Consider the following 16,987-nt stretch of genomic DNA (forward strand, 5'->3'; position numbering starts at 1 on the left):
ATTAATGCATGAGTGCCACATGGCACATTTTTGGGCATTTTTCCAACTTAAGAGAGAGAGAAGCATTAAAACAAAAGGTGGGCTGCATTTTTCAGCCGTATGGTGGATTGTTGCAGGTACCAAAGCTACTGTGTGCTTGCCTACCCTCTATGTACAATGAAGTGCAAGAACTGAAGCCTTGCACAACATTCACTGCTTTCTCTCTCCCCTCCGTGCAGTTATGTGATGCCCCACAAGAGGGCTTTTCATTTGACCTATGTACAGTTGTGTGGGTTTATGTGCGCTTGCCGAGGCAAGAGCCTCTTGCACAGGTACTGGATTAGCTAGTTGCTAATCGAGTTCGGAGAGGTTTCACGTGAGAAATCTCGTCCGATTCAAAGGGCAAGTAGCCCTACAGGTGCGAGAGCTCAAGGACTTGCTACGGATGCGACCGGCTCGCGATACGGAGCCCAAAACAGGGGAATACAGCCTGCTGTGTATTTTTGCAGGTTTAGGGTTTCGGCCCTAAATGGTCCCTAATACCCCCGGGAGGTCCGGGGACGCGAGGGGACCGCTGTAGAGGTGATTTGGCGCATTTTCAAGGCAGAAAACAGAGAATTCAGCGTGCTGCAGATTCTCTCCAGGTTTTGCAAAGTGTCCGTATGCGTCGGGAAAGTCATCTATTGCCTACCGCCCCACGGGCCGGTTTCACGGGTGGTGAGGAGTGGCTCTGGTGGTGAAAGGGGTGGGGTCTGTGGTGCAAGCTGTGCCACAAAATGCGGGAGGAACCGGACATGAAACCTGGTCTGCAGCTCACAAGAAGGCTAGGGTGAGGAGGGGAAGCAGCATGCAGAGAGCTCATCTGCCAGCTCTACAAAGATTTTTTCTTTGCTAAGCGAGCTAGTACTGTCTGCTTAGAATTCAAGATAATTTGCATTTGAATTTAACTGGTGATGCTTTCATTAAGAAGGGTAAACTTGTAATTTTTGTGGGTCCGTGAACGTCCGTCCATTACTAGTTTGTATCTTGTTGTTTAACTAAAGAATTTACTGGCAGGATGTTATTTCTGTAACACCAAATGGTGGAAAGGACCCTACTCTGACAAGGATGGTAAGTAGTAATATCTCATCATCAAGTGATGAAATCAATAAAAGGGTATATTGCTTTGTTTCTGTAATAGCATTGGGTACATAGACACAGTTCAGTAAATGGATAAGCATGTTCATGCTTTGCGCATGTGCACACATGCTTGCACTCACGCATGCATGAGCACGCACACATTCTTCTAGTAAGAACTGAGTTTAACCATGAATATTTTTGAAAACCAATAATCTGTGTCCTTTTTTTCTTCCCACACTTCATTGCTTTTGTAAGCTTTACTGGGAAGTGGAAAAACAGTTGATCAAAGGGCCCTGTGCCTACGGTACTTTCATAACATTTTGAAACACAATTGCACAGGTAAGAAAACCTTACACCATAACAAAGCAGAGGGAGAAATGGACAGAGCAAGAACATCAGAAGTTTCTGGAGGCATTAAAGCTTTATGGCCGATCTTGGGGCCATATCAAAGGTATCCATATAAATTAGATGAGGGTTTTCTGGTTTGGATATTTAACAGCTTTTCTGGTTTTCAAACTTATTTCAGAGCACATTGGTACCAAGACAACGGTCCAGATTCGAAGCCATGCACAAAAGTTTTTTGTCAAGGTAAAATGCTAATTTCCTTCAAGGTTCTAGTTTGCTGTGATCCTTGTAAAACTTTCTGCTAATTTATTGCTAGTGAGACTTCTCCCTAAGGACTTAGCCAATGGAATAGTATAAAGAATCTCAACTTACTAATAGTAAATGCTCTTCAAATGAATGTTACCAGTGATGATAGTACAAGCAGAACTGGTAGATATACGTAATATTTGGTATGATTTCTTATGCATGGATTTCTTAAGTAATGATTTGACAATTTACTACATTTTTTTATTGCTTTGAAGCATTAGAATTTATGTGTGTGCATGATAAGCAGGTGACGTAGGTATACTTTTGAAAAATGTCTGGTGGCAAAATGTCTTGTAAATATGGTAAGATTCATTAAGTTTAGCCATAGAGCCTATCCAAAGAAAGATAAGTTGTAGACACATGAGAGTGCCTTGTGAACTGATACGAGAAATTACATCTCTTTGTGAGTCCATATTCAAAAAATTCAATACAAACGTAGGGAGATTAAGGCTTGACTTCTCAACGCGATGAGAGTCAAATTGGTATGCTTCCTTTGGGCTCATGTTGATGGTGGAAGAGGACCTAATGATGCATGGCAAAGATGATATCTTAAGAACAATGCCTTACAAAGAGGAAATAGCACTTATCCTTCAACAATCTCATGAGGAGAGTGGTCATCAAGGTAAAGATCAAGTTATCTTTTGTATCTTGAGGGCACGTTTTACATGGTTGTCTCTTGAGAGGGATGTGCGTTTTTATCTAAAATCTATTTTCCATGTCAAAAGCAAGGTGATCATTGTCTCAGATTAGAGCCTTAAAAATACATTATTGCTTATGATTGATGGCATTGGTCCTTTACCAAAATCAAGCAATGGAAAGGAGTACATCATATTGACTATTGACTATCTCACAAGGTGGGTGGAAGCTAAAGCTATCAAGGGAATCAACGCAAAGAAGGTGGCTTCTTTCCTCTATCTTCTTCCCTCCCATTTTGAAATTTTGCCATTGTCTATTATTTTTTCAGCATGGGAGAGTCTCTATTTTTCTCTCATATAGAGTGTCCTCTTTCTGATTCTTCACTCGAAGTTTGTGGTGGTAAAACATTGCGATGGTTATGTAGGCGATTGAGCTTGATACCTCAACAAGGTTCATTGCCAAACTTCATTTAGAGAAAAAAAAAATGATCTATATTTGGTCTTACTACTATTAAAGACAAGCTACTAATGAACTTGCAGATGTCATGGAGAGAAATTTATATTGATTGGTAGATGTGATTGGAGTGTGGATGTGATTGGAGTAATTGGAGGTGGCTCAGATAGAGGACATGGGTCAGGAGGTGTGGCAATTCTATTCAAGGACGAGTTGCACCCTCTCGTTGTATTTTTCTGAGAGAGAAGCGTGCTAGATATATGTGGGTTAGGGTGAGAACAGAGACGGGGAGGCCGCTTTACATTGCAATGTGCTATTCCCCCGGAGTACATCTCTCTACGCATCGCCCAAGTGGCGATCACCATACATGATTTTAGATGAGGACATATGGGAGTTCTCTAGGGATGGGGATGTCATACTCCTAAGGGATTTCAATGCCAGGACAGCCACTCTCAAACAGCCTTCTATGATACCTTGAAAGATATGTTAAGAGAGCCGGATGTTAGAGATCTAGGATCGTCGGCTAGGTGCTCACAGGATGTGGTGCATAATGAGTATGCGAAATATTTGACAGGTATGGGGACTGCACATGGATTGGCCATCCTAAACAGCTGCAGATGTTTCCAGCAGCGAATGGGTTCACTTGTTTTCCTCGCGGACATGAAGCTAGCACAGTGGACTATGTTATGGCTCAACCCAGTTTTATACCATCTATTCAAGATTTTACAATCGGCCCAAGGCCTGCTGGGGTAGCAGTAGATCACGCCCTCCTCACATTTACAGTTTCATTCCAGTTTAGTACAGGTCCATTGGACCAGACACCTATGCATACTCGATACACTTTTACATCGGGGGCTGAATCTGTCTACATGGATACTATTTACAAACGCTTGGCCACAAAGGAACCAGGACGCCATTTACAAGAGCTTGCTCAAATATTGATAGAGACTCTACTTGATGCAACAGTAGAGGCATACCCACACACCCAACCCAGGCATAGACAATGTTCTAGGAGTATGCTTCAGAACAACTAGTATGATGAGGAGTGTAGAGAGACGAGAGCCACACTCCAAAGAGAGATGCTCCTGGGAGCCAGTACTCATAGACAATGACAAATAGCCTTCCGGTGCCTTGTGCAATGGAAGAAGAGGACTTATCCCCCTCCACACCGGCTATCACATCCACTGAGATTTGGGGCGCATATGTACACAGTTCCAGGGCAGCAGGCCCTACGTGACCCTCTGGAGCCTTGCCCACATATGTGCACTTTCTTTACCGCTCGGATGGTAAAGAAATCCATTGACAGGATGAGGACCAGGAGATCTTATGATCATGATGGATTGATGGCGGAGCACTTCATTCATGTTAGAAATATGCTTGCAGGGCTTCTTGCAGCAATGTTCAACCGAGCCATGTATGAGGATTTTCCGGGTACTTGGAGCATGTTTACTATTGTGCCTATCGTCAAGGCAAGAGACCCCATGATTCCGGAGAATACCCGTACTGTCATGATTGGGCACACACTAGCTAGGTTGTATGCATCCATTCTTGAGCAGTAGTTGAGTAGATGAGCAGAGAGAGCAGGCATTCGAGCATCAGATCAGGCAGGTTTCAGGAGGGGTTTTTCTACTCTTGATCATGTATTGACACTCAGCGCTGTTATTGAGAAAAGTAGATCACATGGTAGGAGGATTTACCGTCCCTTTGAGGATTTTCGCAAAGCATTTGATACGGTTACCAGAACTCAACTGATGCAAAGATTATAGAAGATGGGACTACACAAAGAGCTGATCTGGGAAATTACGGCTTTATACAAGACAGTCATGGGGCACTTTTGTACTCATGCGGGGTTATCTGAGCATATTCACTCCACTGTTGGAGTAAAACAGGGATGCCCACTCTCCCCTACATTGTTTGGTTTGTATGTAGATGAGGTTTCAAATTACATTGAGAGGGGAGGCGACAGAGGAGCACAACTAGCGAGAGATGTATTTCATTACTACTATATGCAGATAATATTGTGTTGATCGGAGATTCATCCAAGAGGATGCAACTGCATTTAGATGCATTGCACACATTTGCTAGTGATAGCGGCTTGTCAGTGAACCTTGGCAAGACCAAAGTTATGGTGTTCAACACCACAACACAGTGGGTCAGGCGATCTGCACCGACCTTCACATATGGTTAGCACACGGTTGAGTATACAGATGCATACACTTACCTGGGACTGGTCTTCAGTGAGCCAGTGTTCTCCTTGAGGAGAGCAACAGAGGCTAGACTGACAAGAGCAAATGTAGCTTTGGGGAGAATGTGTTCACAAATTTAGTTTCAGAAACCTCAAACAAAGCTCTGGCTATTTGACACATTGGTTACTTCAGCTATGCTTTATGGGGTGCAAATATGGGGACCATTAGTAGACCATCATAGCCGAGAGCTAGCTGTACTAGAGCACCATCCGTATCACTTGCTAGGAGTCATTGCCTAGGCAAGAGTCCGTCCAGCGTGAACTCCAGACCAACTATGACCCACTCTAACCAACTGAACTAACTGTCTGTCTTGCCAGTGACATTGTAGCCCTGCTACAGATTGCCTGCCACAAGACCACTCACCGTCCCAGTGAGATAGAACACTAAAACTAGAGAGAAAAGTGAAACAAGCAGGAAAACCGCAGAACACTCTGACTGAAGAAGGTGATGTTTGGAGAAGATTTTGAGTTTCTAGGAGGAAGTACCAATGAAGCAATGTAGATATTTGCAAGATATGTTGAAGAAGTAATGACCCCTTCTCAATGAGGTAAGCTGTCCAGAAAGTAGAAACTGAAAACTGCCCAAGAGGAACAAATCCCACAACGCTAGTGTAAATGCAGCCAAACCTGAAATACATTCGGTTTTAGGGACCTCCGCCGCGATTAAACTTGTGAAAATTTTTGTGTTTTCTGCAAGGCAATGCTCAAAATCTAACTTGAATGCGGAGGTGGGTGAGGGCTAGGGAAGAGGGGAGGGGTAGGTAGGGGCGAGATGGAGAGGGTAGGGGCGAGGGGGTAGATAGGGGCGAGATGGGAGGGAGGGGGTGGGTAGGGGCGAGGTGGGAGGGAGAGGGTGGGTAGGGGTGAGGGGGGAGGGTAGGGGCGAGGTGGGATGTCACAAGACGGGCACCACGTGCCAATAGAAAAGAACAGACTGAACAGACTTTTAACTGAAAGAGAGAGACGACAGGTGACACGGAGTGGCGGAATTCCACCCCAGAGAGTATTGGCCCCAAACGTTGGTGCCCCTTTCGGCATTTCTTTATATTGCATCAACACAGTACAAGCCGCTACTCCAGTTTCTGCACCTTTGCCATGAAGCATGCCAAAGAATGAGCCCTAACCTCATATTTAAAGGCCCTTGGCCTAAAAAGCAATTATAGTGAAAAGCCTTCAAAACTCAAAAGCTTCTGGTCCAAAAGCAAAGCCAAAAAATTGCCAGCGTAAATCATGGAAATCCGTACAGCCTGCCACGTCATCAGCAAGCGCAAAACGTTGAAATCTCCCTGTTGTCCTTAGGGTTAGGGTTAGGGTTTCTGCAGTTTTAGGGTTTCTAGCAGCAGCATTAGGGTTTGCAAGTTTTAGGGTTAGGGCTTTTAGAATTAGGGTTTCAGCAGTTAGGGTTTCTGGCAGAAATTAGTGTTAGGGTTTCTGCTCTCGGGCAGCCATGTCATCACTTTGTGACAGTTTAGGCCTCTCGGCCACATCTGTGAGTTGGCTCCATTCTTTAGGCTTTGACACGTCAGCAGTTTGTTACATGGGAGGGAGGGGTGGGTAGGGGCGAGGGCAAGGGAGAGGTGGAGAGGGGCGAGGGGGTGTGGAAAGGGACGAGAGGGAGGGGTTGGGCGGAGGTGGGAGGGAGGGGGTTAGATAGTGGCGAGAGGGGTGGGTAGGGGCGAGGGCAAGGGAGAGGTGGATAGGGGCAAGGGGGTGTGGAGAGGGCAAGAGCAAAGGAGAGGTGGAGAGGGGCTGGGTAGGAAATAGCAGACGAGCAAGAGACACAATGAGAACGCAGATACCATGACCTGAGTTGTCATAATGGCAGCACCGACAGCGACAACAAACTTCCTCCTGCTGCGGTCCTTGGCGAGCTTACCAAGCTTAAAGGCTTTTACGAAAGGGCCAACTAAGCAATCAACCTCTGTGACTTCTACACTAGGTGTTGGCTCAGGTGGCTCATTGGGCTCAGTGACGGTAGGAACACAGGAAAAGGGTGTGACCTCAGGCAAAGGTTGAATAGATAGTCCATAACAAGGCATAGACTTGGTAGCTTCCAACCACTCTAACAGATCTTTTTTTGACCCGTCAGGTGGAGTAGGGTGTTCTTGTTCAGGGTTGGTTTCCATTGACAAGCTTTGTTGCAGTACAGGATCCATGCCTCCTTCTAGGAGAATGGGTTGCATTGGGGAGCCAGGAGTATGTATCTACATTGCGTCGTTTCCCCAATCATGAAGCGCTTTAGTGTGGCGCAGCCATGGTCTATCGATGAGCAAAGGAAATCTGCCCTCAACCTGGGAAAGACGAACCACAACAAAATCCAAGTTAAAGGTGAAGTCTTGTACCTGAGCAAAGGCACCTTGTCCACTATCCCCACTGGGTAGACTGTCCTCTGGTCAGCCAGTGTAACTGTGAAGGGAGCTGGGCGGGTAGGTTGTACTCGGGCATTAGGTTGATGCCAGATCCACCATCCACTATCACTCCTGAGAGTTGCCGTCCCAAGATGGACACGGTGAGACGAGGGCTTCTATAATCAGTGAGGGGAGGAGCGGGATGGGATATTATGTAGAACTCTGATGGTTACACTAAGAGATGTCCGCCACTGGGACCTGCTACAGGGTAAAGTGATTGAATAACTGCAAGGGTGTCACTTCTAAAACTCGCATCTAGCCGCAACATGTCATAGAGGGACACTTGTTGGAAGGTGTTCTTTAAGATTGTCTCTGCTATAAGATTATCTTTTTCTACCAGTGGTTTCTCTAGTACCTTGATCTGCTGTAGATCAACAACTGCTTCCAAGAAAGCATCATCGATATTGGAGAGCGAAGATTTGGATCCTTGCTTGGCACTGTGGGATGGCTTGTCAACAACTGAAGGCGGGGTATCCAATGGTATGAGAATGTGTGGGGGAGTTGAACTTGCTGGAATGCTAAGACTGAGAGCGGCCCTCTGGGCCCGCATAAGGATGCCTGTTGACTCCTTTACCAATTGCAGCTCGTCTTGAGGGGTAACCACATGGGCAAAAGGGGGCGGCTAAGGGATGGTGCTAATTGCTATCAGATTGAGCTTGGGAAAGGGAAACTCATTTTGGCCTTGACTTGGGCTCGAAGCCGAGGATGCACGAAGTTTGGGACAATCCTTACTGTAGTGATCCTTTGCTTCAAGGCAATGACGGCAGAGGGAACCCTTTTGGCAGGGGACATTTGCTTTGGCAATGTCCATATTCCCCATCTATAGCACAAAATGGGCCGATTCAATGGGCGAGTCGAAGGGCAAGGTGGTTCTTGCTCCTAGTGCATGGAGTTGGAGGTGGAGGCGTAGAAGCTTTGAGGGGATGAGGGAGCATGGGCATGATAAAATCTCTAAGAGGAAAAAGTATTCTACATACCTTGCATAGGAGGGGCTGTCAGTAAAGGTGGCATGTGGTTTGGATGGCCATAGGGGAAACCATGTTGGATGCCGATGCTATCCCTTGTTGAAGAGTAGGACCAAGACTTTTCTATATTTGTCGCAATCCCTTGAGGTAGTAGCAATCCTTGTCCTCGTGTCCAGACTTTTCACAAAAATTGCAATAAACGCGAAGGGGGCAGTCCTATGGAGGGTGTCCGGGAGAGCGGCATGAGCTACACCATACCATAGACTTAGTCTCCTGCTGAGACCTAAGCTCTTCTAGGTCTCTCTTGATCTGTTCCAAAGCCTCATGGTGTGGAGGCTTCTCTTGTCTAAGCGAAAAGGACCTCTCCTCTTGAAGAGCTCGCTATAACTTTAGGGCTTCTAGCTCCCTGCGTAAAGAGGTCAGCGGGACTTTCTTAAAAGACTAAGGTGGTCTCTACCTGAGGCGAGTCGGTGAACAACTTCCTAGCTCCTTCTATCCGAGTAGCCGCTGCGACAAATTCCTCCAGAGTGACGTCAGGTCGGAGACTCTCTCGGAGCTTTTGCTGAGAGGTTTTGGGAAGAGCCTTCTCCACCCACTTCTTAAACATAAATTCACCTTGTTGCTGAGGAAGCTTAGCGACCAGAGATTTGGTTCTTGTCATGAGTTCTGCAAAAGTCTCATTTGGCTGGAGCATAGATTGGCCAATTCATCCAGAACCTTCTCTTGGAAGTCCCCTGACCTGAAAGCTTCAGAGAACTTCGTCGTAACATGGTTCTTTGCAAACTGACTGTACCATTTGTCGGCTAAGCCATCCAAGGTGGATGGAAAGAGTACTAAGTAGGCATCTTCTCGGTTGAGGCCACGACCTCTGCAGACATAAACAAACCTCCAGGCATGGTCGTCAATATCCTCTGTGGAGAGACCCTTGAAAGTCGGAAACTTAATATTCACCTTAGCTAGAACGCTTGTGAGCTCCTCCATGGTTGTTTGTGCAGGATCTTGTTGCACTGGAGCTTATTGATGGGGGTGACTCGGGAGGTGTAGAACTGGTTGAGGGATGGAGGTAGCTGCAAGGGAAGGTACGGGTAATGGGGCTGGTGGACTTCTACTTGGCACGAAGGGTTGACGCTTTCAGTGGTAGTACTTCAGAGGACTCAGTAGTGGGCTTTGTCGCTCTTTTGACTGCCTTGTATGTGTCATGCAGTAACCAAAAGGCCACCCAAGCTTCGAGCACGGAGACTTTTACTTACTGTACACTGGTCCAGACTCCACTAGACTTGGACGAGAGGACTAGACCTAGTCTACTCCTGGCTAGACCTGGACGAGAGAGGACTAGACCCAGCCTAGAGACTACTAGACTAGGACGAGAGACTATACAAGCAAGTCTAGATGAGCAGGTTGAAAACTAAGCAGGTCGAGGGAAAACTAGACTGGACCAAGCTGAGGCAGGCCCAGACCTGTGCAAACAGACCGAGTGATACAGGGATTTGAAACCAGGTAGCTCCTCGACTTGACTTTCGACGGAGTGAGACTTCAGTTGAGGTCCCACCGGGCGTGCCAAAAATGAGAGCACCTGTAGGAGAGATAATGTGTCGTACTCTCTATAGTGGGGTGCTCCTCAGTGCAGTGTGCATGAGATCTCACTCCACTGTAGCAGGCTACAGTGTCACTTTCACAAGACACTCAGTTAGTACAGTTGGTTCAGTCTGGTTCACACTGGACGGACTCTCTGGGCTGGGCAGTGACACGTGGCAGGATACGGACGGTGGTCTAGTGGACATTGTGGCCAGGTCACCACCACCAGTCACTTTGGAGATTGGCTTAGGTGGCTGACATTTATGGGCCATTGGTGGATCATCTTCTGGATATATGGTCCAGCGTCGTCGTCTGGAGCATAGAGTCTAGACACAGAGCACTTCTTCACTCTCCCTGCACATCTGAGCCTCGACACCCCCATTGTACCTGAGAGTCCTGGGCTGGAGCTGAGTGTGTTGCCACGCCAGAGTCTGTATCAGTGCTTTGAGATAGTCGAGTCATTTGTGTGGTCTACTGTTGCTGTTGCTGTTGCTATTGCTGTTGTGTCTGTGAGCGTTGTTTTCTATTGTTTCCTGTTTCCAGTCTGTTTTGAGTGAGATTGTCACGCGCATTGCACTGAGGAGCACCCATTGTAGAGAGCACGACACACTATCTGCGCCACAGGTGCTCTCATTTTGGCGATGACGGTGGGACCTCAACTGAAGTCTCACTCTCTGTGAAGTGCAAATCTTGAAGCTAGTTGGGTTTATCTAGCTTCGCCTACTTTGCCCGGCACTGTGTAGCCTGGTGGTCTGTTCCTCTCTCGGCCCTGGTCCTTTTGGGCTGGTCCTCTCTAGCCCTAGTCCAATTGGTCTGGTCCCTGGTCTAGTCCATCTGGTCTGGTCCTATCTCGCCCTGGTCCAATTGGTCTGGTCTCTCTAGCATGGTCCAATCTGTCCTCGTCCCTGGTCTAGTCTCTCCTCGTCCTTGGTCCAGCCTGAGTCTAGACCTGTCTTCAACCTGAGTCTGGACCTGTCTTCAACCTGAGTCTAGATCTGTCTTCAACCAGTACAGGTTTTCTTGCCCAGGGTTCGGTTGGATTGGTGGTCACTACATGACACATACAAGGCGGTCAGTCGAGCGTCAAAGCGCACTCCTGAGTCCTCTGAAGTACTACAACAGAAGACGACCCTTGGAACCTGTTAGAAGTCCAACCTCATCACCCATACCTCCACATACGGCATCACCCATTCCTCCCTCCGGTTCCACATCTTCCAGATCACCTTCTCCAGTGAAGCTCTCTCCTATTCTGCTACAGCAGGCTACCGAGCAACAGGCTCAGCAAGGGGCCATGGAGCCATTGGCTAGCGTTTTGGCTAAGGTAAACATCAAGTTCCCTACATTCAAAGGTCTCTCTTCAGAAGATGTTGACGACCATGCAAGGAAGTTTGTATCTCTTTGTAGGGGTCGTGGTCTTAACAGGGAAGATGCTTATTTGGTACTCTTTCCATCCACCTTGGATGGCTTAGCAGACAAATGGTACAGCCAGTTTGTAGAGAACCATTTTGCAACCTGGGCAGTCTTAAGGCAACAATTCTGTGCAGCTTTCAGGCCGGTGACTACCAAGAGAAGGTGTTGGATGAGTTAGCCAACATGGTGCTCCAGCCAGAGGAGACTTTTGTAGAACTTATGACGAAAACCAAGTCTCTGGTTGCCAAGCTTCCCCAACAACCAGGTGAATTTATGGTTAAGAAGTGGGTAGAGAAGGCGCTTCCCAAAAGTTCTCAGCAAAAACTACGAGAGAGTCTCCGACCCGACGCCACTTTGGAGGAGTTCAGCGCAGCTGCTACGAGGATAGAGGGGGCTAGGAAGCTGTTCACCAACCCCCCTCACATAGAGACCCCCTCTGTGTTTTTGGAAAGTCCTTCTGATCCTTTAACTTCTTTACGCAGGGAACTGGAAGCCCTAAAGTTACAGCGAGCTCTTCAAGAGGAGAGGTCCTTCTCTCTTAGACAAGAGAAGCCTCCACATCATGAGGCATTGGAACAAATTAAACGCGAGCTAGAAGAGCTCAAGTGTCAGCAAGAGACTAAGGCTACGGTTTGGTGTAGCTCATGCCGCTCTCCAGGGCACCCTCCACAAGAACGCCCCCTTCGGGTTTACTGCCACTTCTGTGAAAAATCTGGACATGAGGACAAGGATTGTTACTACCTCAAAGGATTGCGACAAATACAACAAAGTCTTGGTCCTTCTCTTCAGCAAGGGCCAACACCTGCATCCAACATGGTTTCTCCCTGTGGCCATCCACACCATATGCCACCTTTGCTGACAGCCCCTCCTATGCAAGATATGGAGAGCACTTTTCCCTCTCAGAGCTTTTATCATACCCATGCTCCCTCACCACCTCACAGCTTCTATGCCTCCACCTCCAACTCCATGGAGCAAGGACCACCTCGTCCTTCGACTCCTCCAGTGAATCGGCCCATTTTGTGCTACAGATGCGGGGAATATGGTCATTACCAAAGCAAATGCCCTTTGCCCGAAGGGTCTCCTCCCTGCCGTCATTGCCCTGATATGAAGGATCACTACAATAAGGATTGCCCTAAAATTCGTGCATCTACGGCTTCTAACCCAAGTCAAAGCCAGACTGAGTTTGCCTTTCCCAAGCTCAATTTGATAGCAGTTAGCACTGTTTCTCAGCTGCCCCCTTCTACCCACGTGGTTACCCCTCAAAATAAGCCGTCGCAGTTGGCAGAGGAGCCATCGGGCGTTCTCACCCGGGCCCAGAGAGCCGCTCTCGGTCTTAGCATTCCATCAAGTTCAACTCCCCCACACATTCTCACACCAGTGAATACCCTGCCTGCAGCTGTTAACAAGCAATCCCCCAGTGCCATGAAAGAATCCAAATCTTTGCTCTCCAATATTGATGAAGCTTTCTTGGAAGCAGTTTCCGATCTGCAGAAGATCAAGATACCAAAGGAACAACAGGTAGAAAAAGAGAAGCTTACAACAGAGACAGTCTTGATGAACACTTTCCAACAAGTGTCCCTTTATGACATGTTGCGGCTAGATGCAAATTTTAGAAGTGACACCCTTGCTGTTATTCAGTCACTTTATCCTGAAGCAGGTCCTAGTGGCGGGCACCTCCCAGTGCGACCATCAGAGTCCTATATGATATCTAATCCCGCTGCTCCACTCACTGATTATAGAAGCCCTCGCCTTACAGTGTCCGTTTTAGGTCGGCAATTCTCAGGAGTGATAGTGGATGGTGGATCTGGCATCAACCTGATGCCCGAGTTCACTATGTTAGCTCTAGGTCTACAGCCTACTCGCCCTGCTCCCTTCACAATTACGTTGGCGGACCAGCGGACAGTCTACCCAGTGGGCATAGTGGACAATGTGCCTCTGCAGGTACAAGACTTTACTTTTAACTTGGATTTTGTTGTGGTTCGTCTTCCCTAGGTTGAGGGCGGATTTCCTTTGCTCATTGGAAGACCATGGCTGCGACACACTAAAGCACTTCATGATTGGGGGAACGGCGCAATGTGGATACATACTTCTGGCTCCTCGATGCAACCCATTCTCTTAGAAGGTGGTATGGATCCCGTGGTGCAGCAAGTTTCTTTGTCAATGGAAACCAAACCTGAACAAGAACAACCTACTACACCTGAAGGGTCAGATGATGATCTTCTCGAGTGGTTGGAGGCTACCAAATCTATGCCTTGTTATGGAGTCTCTATTCACTCTTGGCTTGAAGATACACCCTCTTCAAATGTTTCCACAGTCACTAAACCTAATGCGCCAACTAAAAGTGTTGAAGGTCACAGAAGATACTCATGATGCTCTCTCGGTGAAAGCCCTCTTGATGAAAGCCGTTGAATTTGAAAAGCCCATGAAAAAGTATATAAGCGAGAAGCAATCTCCACTACAGGAGGTCACCACCCCTCAAACATCAACCCCAACCTCTGTGGTGTCTGCTTCCCTGACCAGAACAAAGCTCTCCTCTGCGTCGTCTAGCAAACTTCCTGCAGAGAGCCCGTCCTGCAGGATGAATTCCAAGATCATGATAGCTGTCTTGCATATGATGCTCATTATAGCTATAGCTGAGTGCTCTTTATTTGCCCCTATCTACCCTTCCCCTCTCCCCCTAGCCCTCGACCTACCCTCCCCTCGCACTCGTCCCCCTTCCCCTCCCCAACTCGCCCAACACTTCCAAACTAGTCCCTCCCCCTCCCCAATTCGTCCCCCTTTTCCCCTCCCCAACTCGCCCCCCCTCCCAATTCGTCCACCTACTCCCTCTTCCTATTCGGCCTTTTCACCAATTCAGCCCCCTCCCAATTAGTCCCTTCCCAATTCGGCCCTCTGCCCAATTAGTCCCTTACCAATTCAGTCCCCTCCCAATTAGTCCCTTCCCAATTCAGCCCCTCCCAATCCCAATTGGCCCTCTGCCCAATTAGTCCCTTCCCAATTCAGCCCCCTCCCAATTAGTCCCTTCCCAATTCAGCCCCTCCCAATTCAGCCCTCTCCCAAATTCGCCCCTCCCAATCTCAATTGGCCCTCTGCCCAATTAGTCCCTTACCAATTCAGCCCCCTCCCAATTAGTCCCTTTCCAATTCAGCCCCTCCCAATTCAGCCCTCCCAAATTCGCCCCTCCCAATCCCAATTGGCCCTCTGCCCAATTAGTCCCTTCCCAATTCAACCCCCTCCCAATTAGTCCCTTCCCAATTCAGCCCCTCTCAATTCAACCCTCTCCCAAATTCACCCTCCCAATCCCAATTGGCCCTCTGCCCAATTAGTCCCTTCCCAATTCAGCCCCCTCCCAATTAGCCCCTTTCCAATTCAGCCCCCTCCCAATTCAGCCCTGTTCCAAATGCGCCCCTCCCAATCCCAATTGGCCCTCTGCCCAATTAGTCCCTTCCCAATTCAGCCCCCTCTCAATTAGTCCCTTCCCAATTCGGCCCTCTGCCCAATTCAGCCCCCTCCCAATTAGTCCCTTCTCAATTCAGCCCCTCCCAATTAGCCCCTTTCCAATTCAACCCCCTCCCAAATGCGCCCCTCCCAATCCCAATTGGCCCTCTGCCCAATTAGTCCCTTCCCAATTCAACCCCCTCCCAAATTAGTCCCTTCCCAATTCGGCCCTCTGCCCAATTAGTCCCTTCCCAATTCAGCTCCCTCCCAATTAGTCCCTTCCCAATTCGTCCCCTCCCAATTTGTCCCCTCCCAATTCAGCCCCCTCCCAATTCATCCCCCTCTTCCCTCCCAAATCAGCCCTGAACTGTCATCATCTTTGCATAAGAATCCGCCATCCTCTGTTCGAGCAGAGAAACCTCCTCCTCTAAGTGTTGAATTCTCTTGCCAGCAGCAATCATTTCTTGCATGGTTGGGCCTAGCACCTACTTCAAAAAAAAGATGTACTATGCGGTACCTAGTGATTTTATTTCCTAGTTTTTCAGTATTTCCTCTCACCGAGACGATGAGCGGTCTTGTGGCGGGCAACCTGTAGTAGGCTACAATGTCACTTTCACAAGACACTCAGTTAGTACAGTTGGTTCAGTCTGGTTCACACTGGACGGACTCTCTGGGCTGGGCAGTGACACGTGGCAGGATACGGACGGTGGTCTAGTGGACATCGTGGCCAGGTCACCACCACCAGTCACTTTGGAGATTTGCTTAGGTGGCTGACATTTATGGGCCGTTGGTGGATCATCTTCTGGATATATGGTCCAGCGTCGTCGTCTGGAGCATAGAGTCTAGACACAGAGCACTTCTTCACTCTCCCTGCACATCTGAGCCTCGACACCCCCATTGTACCTGAGAGTCTTGGGCTGGAGCTGAGTGTGCTGCCACGCCAGAGTCTGTATCAGTGCTTTGAGATAGTCGAGTCATTTGTGTGGTCTACTGTTGCTGTTGCTGTTGTGTCTGTGAGTGTTGTTGTCTATTGTTTCTTGTTTCCAGTCTGTTTTGAGTGAGATTGTCACGCACATTGCACTGAGGAGCACCCATTGTAGAGAGCACGACACACTATCTGTGCCACATCCACAAAATAAAAACACAGAAGACAATGAATAACAAAACAACAATAGCAAGACTTAGGAGTGAAACGTGAACAGTATGAACATCGACTAACTCAAAAAAAACAATACAGACTCTATCATGCGAGCACACTCAGCTCCAGCCCAGAAGTCATGGATACAATGGGGGTATCGAGACTCAGCTGTGCAGGGAAGACGTTGTCGAGAAATTTACGGTCTTGCCAGGAAAGCACCGGGCTTATGGCTGTGAGAGTTTGTGAGAGAACTCAACAAAAACTATATGAAGGAGTTAAATCATAGATGCCATGAAGACTAGGGTTTGGAAAGAAGTGCAATCAAAGAAGACTCACTCTTTCTCTCTTGCATTCACACACACAAAGAAAGAACGCAAAAGAGAATGTCAAAACAATACGAAGATGAAAACATCAAGGCTATGGTCATATCGTATCATGGGTAATATGAAAGGGTTAATGGATGAGTTAATGGCATTCAATCTTGGCTGACCAAATAGGCTACGAATTGTTCTTTGGAATTGTAGTTTTGTGCTTACCATAATATATATATTTTGTCTAGTGATTGGGATTAATTGTGTGTACAAATCCTCTTGGTTCATAGCAAGATAACTACGCTTACATCAAAAGAAAAATTATAGTCTATGAGAGGTAGTATGATGGGATCCGGTGATAGAAGCATTTCATTGAGCCTTTCAGGGCCAAAGAGAAACACTATACGTTGTTGAAAGTGTATTTTACGGCTAATCCATACGTTAATTCTAATAGATTGTACAGAGTGAAAGCGATAGAAATGATCATCATGTGGGTTATTCATCTAGGATAGTATGTGAGAAATGTAGATATGAGAGAAGTGAAGAGATGAGAATTTTCCCTCCCAAGCCCTATTCTTACCCGTAGACAATAAGGATACTGCGGGGAGAGATGTACCTGTAGCAAAGAGAACCTAAAATTTGTAGAGAGGATGAATTAC

The 16,987-nt window shown here is 47.4% G+C and overlaps 1 protein-coding gene across 5 annotated transcripts in view; it reads left to right on the top strand.

Moving 5' to 3' along the window:
* LOC147446517 (uncharacterized) overlaps positions 1-16,987 on the top strand; it is a 107,350-nt gene that overhangs the window by 18,645 nt on the left and 71,718 nt on the right. For 3 of the 5 annotated variants that reach the window (XM_086525734.1, XM_086525735.1, XM_086525736.1), the window contains exons 3-5: positions 1,036-1,089; positions 1,438-1,549; positions 1,625-1,686. In XM_086525734.1, coding sequence (XP_086381860.1) covers positions 1,036-1,089; positions 1,438-1,549; positions 1,625-1,686 — 228 coding nt within the window. Of the gene's footprint in view, positions 1-1,035; positions 1,090-1,437; positions 1,550-1,624; positions 1,687-2,225; positions 2,372-2,474; positions 2,647-16,987 lie in introns of those variants that run through there. The other 2 variants (XM_086525737.1, XM_086525738.1) reach the window with 2 other exon arrangements.

This window comes from Adiantum capillus-veneris, chromosome 12, assembly GCF_014529385.1.
Source record: "Adiantum capillus-veneris isolate H3 chromosome 12, ASM1452938v2, whole genome shotgun sequence".
NCBI lineage: Eukaryota > Viridiplantae > Streptophyta > Polypodiopsida > Polypodiales > Pteridaceae > Adiantum > Adiantum capillus-veneris.